This window comes from Bacillus rossius, chromosome 5, assembly GCF_032445375.1.
Source record: "Bacillus rossius redtenbacheri isolate Brsri chromosome 5, Brsri_v3, whole genome shotgun sequence".
NCBI classification, from domain to species: Eukaryota; Metazoa; Arthropoda; class Insecta; order Phasmatodea; family Bacillidae; genus Bacillus; species Bacillus rossius.
Genome location: NC_086333.1, coordinates 15,932,136 through 15,943,578, shown reverse-complemented (window position 1 = coordinate 15,943,578; position 11,443 = coordinate 15,932,136). Strand labels below are relative to the sequence as shown.

Sequence of the window (11,443 nt, the reverse complement as noted above, 5' to 3'; positions counted from 1 at the left end):
TAATAAATGATTACTGCACTCTAGTGGGTAAGAATTAAACTAGCATGGTGTCAGCGCACTCTAGCCGACGATACAATGATGTTGGCTTCCAGCATCGAAGACAAGATGGCGGACATGACGTCATACTACCTGATGGTATATGTGCATTGGTAAAAGTGGTGGGGGTCAGTCTGTCAGCAGCCACCTAGGGGGAAGGATCTGTCGTCATTTTTAATTTTTTTTGCACCCACCGGGTTCGAACCGCGGACTCCGAGCTCCGTGTCGTTAATGTATGCTTTTTAAATATTTTTTATTAAAATTTTATTATTTGAATTTTTTTATAATTTTTAAAAAAAAATTCATTAAAATCGGATAGTAAATGAAGATTTTAAAGATGGCGACCGTAACTAAAATTGCAACGGTGGCGACATAATCCAAGATGGCGGTCATGGTATCCTTATTCCTAGAAATGGCTTAACTGAGGCTTGAGTTAAGGATGCTTAAGCCAGTTTTAGGAATTTTCAGCCGCTGGGATTTTTAAGGACTAAAAACGGGAATTTTTCCCTCGAAACGGGAAATTTTTCCCTCGAAAAGAGAAATTTTTAATTTGTGGAATTTTTTGAAATTTTTTGGCGGAACTTTTTTCCACAGAAATGGAAATTTTGGCGATTTTTGAGCAATTTTGGGCAAATTTTGCCCAATTTTAGCGGATTTTGAGGATCAAATTCAAGGTCAAGGTCAAAGGTCAAGGTCACAACCATCCAAGATGGCCGCCGTGACGTCACAATCCAAGATGGCGGTCGACAATCTTCAATCCACCGCCTGAGGCCTGTCCCAGCTCCGTCATTCACATACTACTGGCATTGAAAGAAATTCTGAAGAACAATTTCAAGATGAAAGACCTAGGACCGGTCTACTTAGGAATTTGTATCTCGCAAGATTTAAAGTCTGGAACTCTAAAATTGAGTCAAACTCATTTTTGGAAATCATTGTTAGTGAAATATGGGATGGCGGACTGTAGACCCGTGTCCACACCAATGGACCCACTGTGTAAAATAAACTGCCACGACATTGAAGAAGACAAAGAGCTGGAAACAAAATGTCGACAGATTATTGGAAGCATGTTGTATGTCGCCCTAGGCACCAGACCAGATCTTAGTGCTACTCTTGGCATTCTGAGTAGATATCAAAACCGGGCAAGTGAAGCGCTATGGGTTGCCCTGAAACACGTTTTGAGATATATAAAAGGGACCTTTTACTTGACACTCGTCTACCGACGACAAGAAACCGCAGCTCAGCTGAGTGGATACGCTGATGCAGACTGGGAAGGAGATGTGGAAGAAAGAAAATCTACATCAGGTTTTTTATTCCAACTTCAAGGTAATACCATCATATGGACCTCCAAGAAACAGTCATCTGTTGCCCTGTCATCTACCGAGGCGGAATACATGGCTTTGAGTGGTGCAGCGGCCGAAGCGTGTTGGATCAGAGGGGTACTGCAGGATCTGGGAGTTATTAAAAGTGAACCTGTGATCCTATACGAAGATAATCAAGGTGCAATAACAGTGTCAAAAATCCCAGAGAATCACAAATGGTTGAAACACATTGACATTCGCCATCATTTTGTCCGAGAAAAAATCAGTGAGGGTCTTATCAGTGTAAAATATGTTCACTAAAACAGTGAATAAGATCACACTCTTGAAATGTATAAGAAGTAAGTTATAGGGCAAGAATAATGCAAATTATTGGTTAAGTTTTTTTTTAGCTGTTCACTTGTATTGTTTACTTAGTTGTTTCGCAAAGTTTAGCTAGATAAACATTATTGAGGGGGGCTGTTGGAAACAATAAAATCATTAGGTAACTTTGGCGTTGGTTTGAATAAGTTATGTTGGTACGACTGTAATAGTGTGAGAAAGGCTGGGTTCACAATTGAAAAAATAACAGTAACAGTAACAGTAGGTCGTGTGCATAGGATATTAACGCCATGTTTCCTAACCTAACGATTCACAATAGCAGAAAGTTGGTCGTGTGCATGGGAGCGAGGTCGTGCGCATAGGAGTGAAATGAATATATTTTATTTCGGTCGCGTACGCATGGCACCACAGCCAATGAGAGAAGAGCAGGGTGCTTTTCTGGCGGGACTAGAAATATTATTATATTTATTAACCATATTGTGGTAAGAAAATGTCGAGATAATAAAAGTATTATCGTTATTTTGAAAGTTAATATGTTTATTTACTAACACAGCTAACAGATGTCACATAGTTCGCGAAATTTCATTGGCTGAAATTAACAGAAGAATTCAATTGTGAACCGATTTCGCAGTTCGCACAGGTCGTGTGCACAGGTCGTGTGCATGGCTTGCTATGCACTCGCTTAATTTTTTTAATTGTGAACCCAGCCTAAGAAAATATATATGGCTGGTATGTGAGAAATGTGTGTTATAGAAAGAGGAAATTACACAATATTAAGAAAGATGCCGAGTTTTAATATAACCTATTAACAATATAATATGTTTAAAGATTATTGAAACTAGATGAAAATGGATTTTTGTAATAGTTTGGAATGTTTATATTGATATAAGTAATTATTTAAAGTCCATGGTGACCTGTTTATGATTTGTAATAAGTAAAATATTAAAGTTTAGAGTGATTTGGGTGGCTATGAATAGCAATATGCTTGAAAGACGATGAGGGTATGTAGTAATTGGACCACTTTCTGCAGAAAGGAACCAACCCACAAAAATGGGAAAAATGAGCCAACCTCGTTACTTGAAAAATTATATCTCATTCTACATTCTGCAGAAAGAAACCAACCTCTAACTATTTTGTGCACCTATCTATGTGATTTTTAAATAAGGACTGAAAGTTACTTGGGATGTATTACATTCTGCAAAAAGGAACCATGTTGTTTGGTTCTTCTTTGCAGAAAACATATAATGGAAATTTTTTTCAGCAGAACAGAACCATGTGAGTTGGTTCCTTTTGTAGAAATGTATAACATATTGTTCTATGATCTGTTTAAAGTAAACATTGATGTTTACAGAGTGCAGATACAGACAATAATGCTAGTTATAGATTTCAAATAGCTATTACAGATTCTTAATGTGGTTAGTGTCTAAAAAATATGGACATTTTTAGCAGGGGTAAAAAATTGGTAGAGCTTTGTATATTACAAAACCCAGCTAACAATAGTGATTGTGAAGCAGGAGAGAGTTTGAGGCAAGTTCAGAGTATTGAGGTAAGTGCAGACTTTAATAACAAAAATAATAATCTAGTTATTTGGTCGATGTAAGTAATTATCATGATATAAATGTGTTATTTTATTTTAGGATGCTTCCAAGGATAATAAAACATGTGATGTTTGGCCTGGAAATAAAATGTTGTTGGATAATCCTGTTAGCAATCCAACAACTGAAAGCAACATTGATATAATACTCCAAGAAGAAGAGGGAAATAGAAGAGAGAATAATGTACAGGTGTGTGCAACATATATTATATTTAATATTGATATAAGTTATTGGTTGGAAATAAAGATTTTTAAATTCAATTATATGTTATTATTTCAGGACCCTGAATGTACTGGACTTCCAGTAGTAACTCTCTGGCAAAATGACTTTGATTCAGTACTGTTGCCAGTACCAGGAGTTGAAATAGAGTTCATTACTGCTAACTTCACAAACACATCCCTGGCTGGAAACCTAACTACAGAGATAAATGGGACTGGCTTTGAAATACACGTTAGTACCTTAAATTTATTATTAATATTATTCTTGGCCTATTTGTTTAAAAATAATATAAGTACACATTTTAATAATAACAATTTAACTATTTTAGGATACTGATCCCATCGAGAGTGTACAACTTTTGCCTGCTGATGAAACTAGTTTAGAAGTAACCAGAAAAAATGCAAACATTGTAGCATCTACAAGCCATGATATTCTTCAGGGAGAAGAAAATATTAGTGAGGTTAGTGTAAATACAATTTTATTCATGCAACAAACTCAAAAAGTGCTTGGAAACTTAAGTTCTTATAAATAAATTTTTTGTTCCAGGAGGAAATGTTAGTTCACCAAAATGCTGATACCGATTCAGACTTCGCACCTAAACCACCCGACTCTCCGCAGAAAGGATGTGATCCGCGGCCAAAGCGAGGGCGAAAGAGGAAGCATGAAACTTCAAGAGAAGAAAACAAAGCAAAACGAAATAGAAATGAAGAACATTACAACAACAAAGGTGTAAAAGTTGTAAAATCTTTCAAAGATTACCGATGCAATTGCTCACAAATGTGTCACGAGAGACTTTCAGTAGAAGTGCGAAAAGAACAGTATATAAAATACTGGGAGCTTGGTTCTTATGATGCACAAACCAATTTCATTGCTGCTCATGTGTCTGAAAATACAAAGAAAAGAAGCCAAGGAAAAAATGAAGCAAAGAGATGTTTTTCAAGATGTTACAGATTTGGCAGTGAAAATGTATGTAGGGATATATTTGTCATTACTCTTGGAATTTCAACTAAAAGAGTTAATACCGCACTAAAAAAGTTAAGGACTTCTTCCATTACTGACAAAAGAGGCCACACACAAGGTGGGAAGAACAAGATATCGGATGGCAAGAAACAAGAAGTAGTGAGACAGATTTCCAAAATACCAAAATATAAATCTCATTACAGACGGGAACAAACTGGTGCTAAATTTCTTCCCCCAGGCATGACCTTACAAGATATGTATGGAGCCTACAAAACTGAAGTTTCTGAGCCTGTTAGTTATTCCACTTATAGGCGCATCTTTCTAAATGACTTCAATCTGAGATTTAAAGCATTGAAAAAAGACACATGCAATTCGTGTGATACCTACGCAGCAAAATTGCAGACTCCGTATTCTAAAGAAGAGACATTGAAAATAAAGCAGGATCACGACAAACACATTGATATTGCAGAAGAGGCTCAAAAACTTATGAGGACTAACATGAAGGATGCAAAAGACCAACCTGCAATGGAATGTTTGACATTCGACATGGAAAAAACGTTACCACTACCCAGGATTCCTACCAATGTCATGTTTTACAAGAGACAGTTGTGGTTGTATAACTGTGGCATTCATTCTGGAAAATACAGCAAAGGTTTGTGCTACGTTTGGGTTGAAGGTCAGGCAGGTCGTGGTGCACAAGAAGTTGGATCATGTTTACTCCACCATATTGAAAATAAGATTGAGAAAGACACAAAGACACTTATTTTATGGTCTGATAGCTGTGGTGGCCAAAACCGAAACATAAAATTGACGCTCATTTTGAAAGCTGCTTTGGAATCTCATCCCTCGTTGACAAAAATTCACTTACGGTTTCTTGTATCAGGACACAGTTTCTTACCAAACGATGCTGACTTTTCTGATATTGAAACTGCTCTCAAACATCAGCAGCGTCTTTACCTTCCCGAGGACTACAAAGAAGTAATGAAGACATGCAGAAAAAGAAATCCTCTTGAAGTGGTTGAAATGAAAAAATTCATCGGAACATCCCAGCTGGAACAGATGGTTAGCAATAAGAAGATAGATGTGAACAAAGAAAAGGTTTCTTGGTTACAAACCAGAGAAATAATGCTAGAGAAGAACAAGCCTTTTTCTATTTTTCTGAGAAAAGACTTTGTAAGTGAATATTCAGAAATTGATATCAAAAAACGTCAAAGTGGCCGACCTTTAACCGGTTTCCGTGATAAACTAATACCTCTGTGGGAAAATGGTAAACCAATAGCCATCCCAAAGCTTCGTGACATAGAATCGGTAATGGATTTAATACCTGGTGATGCCAAAGAGTTCTACAAAGCCTTGTTTGGAGCTGCACAAGTAGAAGATGATGTTGATGGCTTCTCAGGAGCACCAGATTTTGATGTGGAATAGTGTAGCAGATGTTACTGTTTTTCAGACTACAAAACCAAATTTTTAAATAGAATCAGTGATGATTGTAATACTTGGTGATGACAAACAGTTCTATACAAAGCGTTGTTCGGAGCTGTTCATGTAAAAGATGATGTCGCTGGCATCTAAGGAGTACCACATTTTGACGAAGTGTAGCAAATAGCTGTGGGTTTTAAACTACTAACAAACTACCTACTTATAGTTTTGAAGTATCTAGTAGTAAGTATTTTAATAAAAAATGTTACTATAAAACAGGTTTATCAAGGAAAAACGTTTATTTTATTAGTAGTTGTATGTAAATATATTTTGTATTAAAAAAACTACAAAATGTTTACTAATGTATTTACTTAAAGTTTCTGTCGTATTTATTTTTGTTAATCAAGTGTATTAAAAACTATTAATTTATAAAATCAGAAACACTAATAGTGCAGCTTGGATCATCCAACAAATTAAATAACAATATTATTCTATTCTGCATAAAGGAACCAATAAACAAAAAAACTATTTTAAGTGTTAAATAATAAACTTTATTTACTGAAATTTGGAGGGATGCTGCAGGAGTAATAAAAGAGCTGTAGTAGTGAATATTGACATTCTACACATCCTTCTGAATTGTTTATTGAAGATACACTTTGACTATCATTATCTCAGTTCTTATGTTGTGTGTGTTGGTTCCATTCTGCAAAAAGTGGTCAAATTCGAGTAGGAAGCGGCGCCGGAAAGCAAGGACGGCGGAAACTATAAACTCTCGTTTCTTATTTTACTCATTTATCGTGGTAGGTATCAATTGACTGGGGCATGGTGTAAATTAGAGGATGGGCGCCAAGGAAGGCCATACCTACACCCTCCACCCCCTCATCGGTTGTGACTATAAATGTGCTGTCCTTTGTCGCAGCAGCAGGTGTACCGGCGAGGCACCGCACTACCTTTCTTTTTCTCATGTTTCTCGTGATAGAGTATCACACATTTTTAACAGAATCTTGAATAACACCCTTCAAACAGTAACTGTATACGTGTTATAATCACTGCCAGGCTGCCAGCTGTGGCTCCTACACAAGACTCAGTCTGTATTTTGAAGTGAATGCGTATCCAGTTTTCTCAGTTGCCGATTAGCTTTATTCTTCCTAAAAGGTACATTTAGTTGCCACTGGTTGACCTGAGGCAATTTTGACATCCACAATGTTTTTGTTTAGCCTGTTTTCGTATTTAGTGTGTATTAAGCCAAGATGGAAGTAGCTCTGAAGATGTCACATTTTCGTACAGTGGAACAGGTATGGTTGGTTTAAATTTTACTTATTATGTATGGTTGGTTAAAAGATTGTCAATTTATTGTTTCACTTGAATTTATTAATTTACAACATAAAGGTGTGCCGTTGGTCGTGCTGGTTTTCTCGGGGATCTCCCCATTTCCCCCAACCCTTTCATTCCAGTGCTGCTCCATACTTAATCTCATGTCACATCACACCAACGCTACAGGCCTAAGGCCTGCCTCCCTTGTGCTGTTTAACATGTTGGAGGCTCAGATGTGAGGCAGCAATAAGAACCAACAGATGCGAATGCCTAGTGTAATTTCGCCCCTATGCACAAGGTGCTAAACTTGCACGCAGTGTGGCCATTGTATCGCTGGAAAAGCGGTCATACTATAATTTTATTGCTGGAAAAAAAGTATGTACTAAAGTTCACTGTAGGTTTAAGTTATTTCGTATCAACCTGAATAAGAGATTTTGTGATATAGCTGTGCGAAAGGTAATTTTTAGTCATGCGGGAGGGCTCGGAAATTGCATTTCCAATTCCCATTAAGTTTTTTCAATGTACTAAATTACCCTTCTCTGGAATGTGTTTTATTTTTTTATACAGTGAAGCCGTCCCCGCTGCCTGTTTTAAAATTAGTGAATTTAAATTGTGACAGCTAGAATTTTGACTCGAGGCCGGGGTTCTTTGCCTCGTGGCTGCAGGCAGGGATGCGTTGATAAAAAAACTCCCCGGGCTGTTTAGGCAACCCAGGACGCCATTTCGATTAAAATAACACGTAAATATAACTGGATTTATTAGCACGTCACACTGTACATTACGTCATATGGTACAGTACGCCGTCACGTAACTGGCAGTATCATCGTCTACCTTCTAATCACCACACACACAGCCCTCGAATGGCGGCACTGATTCACGGTTTACAGAATTCCCTGGAAATACCCCACCGAGGGTTGCAGGCTATCCTGAGACTAGCAGTACTGGCGATGAAGGCACTTATCGTGTCTGGATGCTGCGAGTAATGATACGCCAGACAGTGAAACAAAGGAATAATTCAACTAATTAATTACATATTAACTGGGTGAAACATTGGTATTACAAAACTATACGTGGCAACCTGGCCAGGGAGGGCTCGATTTGTGTGGAAAGTTACGGAGCGCGGGAAGATGGAGACGGCCAGTTTTCTGACAAAAAAACATTAAAATAAACACGTATTAATTATTTAGGAATATTAAAGACATAAAAAGTTTTAGTTAATTCTCTTAATTATAATTGCATGTGCACTAAGTTCCGATTGCGCATTGCCACACCCGGCCGGGCGCGTCGCACAACAAAGCCTGCCGTGACTAGCGTCACACCGTTCGGTGCACTGACCTAACTTATTCCACCTGGCACGCGTGGGCGTGTTTGTTAAACTTGTCCTAATTCAGGTGTTGAGGAAACATAATGGCCTGTGCTCTCAGAGTGAGCACCAACGGTGGCGTCAACAGGTACATTGAAAAAAAGCATAGTAACTCACCAAATAAACTGATATTCCTAACTAACTGCAATGCAATTCAAAAACAAGGAAGGCGGGCCACTTAGGCACTGACCAAAATCAGTCATTCACAACATACTGACATCGTACGGCCAAAGGCCACCCCAAAGCCCGACCTGCACCCACCAGTACTCGGCTCCGCTAACGGAAAGCACCCCTAGCCATGGCCCACCTGAGTCAAGTGAGCGGACCGCAGCCCAAGGTAGAGAATAGCGAACCATTTTAATTACGCATGCAACGAACTCCCTGTGCCAACAAAATTCCCCACACAATAATAATGTAATCAAAAACAAACAAAAGCCCCTAATTAATAAAGTGCGACGTAGGAGTGCCCGGGTCACTCACGTGTAGTTTTCTACTAAAACAGCTGTGAGTGCAACCCTTGCGGCCTTCAGCCTAAATTCAGTAGTGAAACGTGTGACGTAACGCAAACCGCCCCAAATTAGCATTATCATTCGCCACTGGAGTAGTTATCAAGAAACAGACAGTCTCCAGCTTGACTCTAATATTCAAACTTATTTTAGACAAACTTATTAAATGTCAATTCTAAAACATATATAGATATTAAGTTAATCATTAAGTTTTATTGTATGATTTTAGAGCCACTTGCTTTTTATTATTAATGTACTTTTTTACGAATAACGGAACTTTAAAAACTCTGGCGCGACAGGGAGCTCACCCCTCCCCTCGCGCCAGGGCCAGACGCCAGGACAGCGCGACTCGTGGACCGGGACGGACGCACGTCCCACGGGGAGCCAGCATTTCTTTGTTTCACCGAACGTCCATCTGGTAATTATAGTCACAACCAAAACCTTTTTTTAAATACTCCCCATGTGCGCCCGGTCCTTTTCCGGTGTAGGGCCTAACCCAGCCGCGTCAATTATACACGCCCCACACAAAGCATTACGTGGGGCCGTGCAGTATACGGTACGGGCCGTCTCCCGCCACCCCAGAACTTTAGTTAATCGCCCAGTGCACAGGCACAGGCTACATTCAAGCTTAAACGTGTCTTTAATTTAGTAGTGAGCCGCGGTCCACACAGGTGGGCCCGCGCGTCGCAAGTTACAGATTACGAGATTAGCCGATGCTAATCGAACACTCTCCCTCGACTGCGACTGGCGTGAGGACTTAATAAGTAAACACACGTAGAGGCACGCAGGTGTCCCTCTCAGATAACGTGTGCAGTGTAATCGTGTACGTAAAAGCACCACAGAGTGCCGTTTTATCAAGTGTAATTGTAATAATAGTGTAATCAAAACTTTTACGTGTTCCGACGCCTCATTGGCAGTCATGTACCGCCGAGTAAACCTCGCGCCCAATGTAATGAACCAGTGTCAATCGTGAACAATAAAACGTCCACCCCGCACCTCCCGTGCACGACGTGAAACCCGTAGAACAACCAGAACAGAGTATGTAAATTAACCTAAACAACCCAACCTAATCAGGAAACAAATTCCATCACCGCCGACGGTTCTAGCGGACCACGCTGGGGCAACGAACCCACGACCATCACACGGTTAGACACCGAGCTAGCCTGGCGCCCTCCCGGAACAGAAATCTCTAAGAAAGCCAGCCACCCCGCTAGGACCTGCGCCCGACCTCGAACACGAGACCGCGGCGGACGGCAATACTTAAATAGACTTAATGTTTTCTAATGGAATAGGTATTTTTTTTAAATAACACATTTATTTCTTTTTCATTTTCTGTTAGTAAGAGAGAGAGTCGGTATAATATTGTGATTTTATACAGTTTTAAACTAACATTAAGGTTGTTGGAACATGAAAAATGGATCATTTTAATTTTGCATGTAATCGTGTTAGTTTTGCAGTCGTTGCTAGTGACTGCGATACTCCGAAAATTTTTAGTTTGCATATTATTCCCGTAAAAAGGCATTTGTCAAAATCTAAATTCGCTCAATACAGCTGACGTGTCCCAGCAACAGCATCGGGTGATGGAGTGGTGTGAGGTGGGGCGAAAGGCCCACAGGTAGGCTGGCAGCTGCTCCTTGACTCACAGATATTGGCACTAACCTGCCCTTTTGCTGGGCCATGGGTAGAGAAGGGGTGTGGTCAGGCACAGTGCGAGGAAGGGGCGATGGTTGGTGCCTTAGAGCGAGCACCCGAAGGCTGCTCCAGGGGAGGGGATCTAGAGCGAACACCCAAGGGCCACTCCAGAGGGAGGCGAGGTTCTAGAGCGAGCACCCAGGGAAGTCTACGATTCACTGGTCCTTTCGTACACGCCCGAAAAAGCCCGATTACTCATGTTCGTGCAACTTCGTTTTTTTTTTTTTAACGTACGCAAAGAATGTAAACACGGGGGTGGTATATGGTCGTTGCTTGCAGAAAATATTACCGGTTATTGAGGTTATATTGTTTTGTCGCATTTTCATTTAAAATACGTATCAGAAATTTATAAGAAATACCTAATGAGCGGAGTCGTGTATGGTTTGAGCATATGATTTGTCGGTTTGATAGTTCACATTCCTATTCGTTAATGTTTTTCTTCAATTTATTGTATCGAGCTTTAACACATGGACTTTTTCTGTATGGTGCATCAGTTGTATTTGCATTTCTTGCGAGAAATTTATTTATTTCAGTTTTATTATCTTCTTTAGGTTGTGAAGATTAACATAGGTTCATGAGTTTACAGCCTACAGGATCACTGGTGTAGTCACTATTTCATTGATATTTAATACGTACCTTATAGAATCTCTGGTTATCAATGGGAAAATCTTATGATTGTATATGTTTATATCATGGACATCT

The 11,443-nt window shown here is 39.4% G+C and overlaps 1 protein-coding gene across 1 annotated transcript; it reads left to right on the top strand.

The window, feature by feature from the left end:
* The first annotated feature begins 2,987 nt into the window (after window positions 1-2,987).
* On the top strand, window positions 2,988-10,687 carry LOC134532217 (uncharacterized). Its single transcript, XM_063368637.1, has 6 exons — window positions 2,988-3,219; window positions 3,311-3,457; window positions 3,548-3,718; window positions 3,816-3,947; window positions 4,034-4,979; window positions 10,665-10,687. Exons 1-6 carry the CDS (start codon window positions 3,106-3,108, stop codon window positions 10,685-10,687), a joined length of 1,533 nt encoding a protein of 510 aa, XP_063224707.1. The 5' UTR covers window positions 2,988-3,105.
* Window positions 10,688-11,443: the final 756 nt, after the last annotated feature.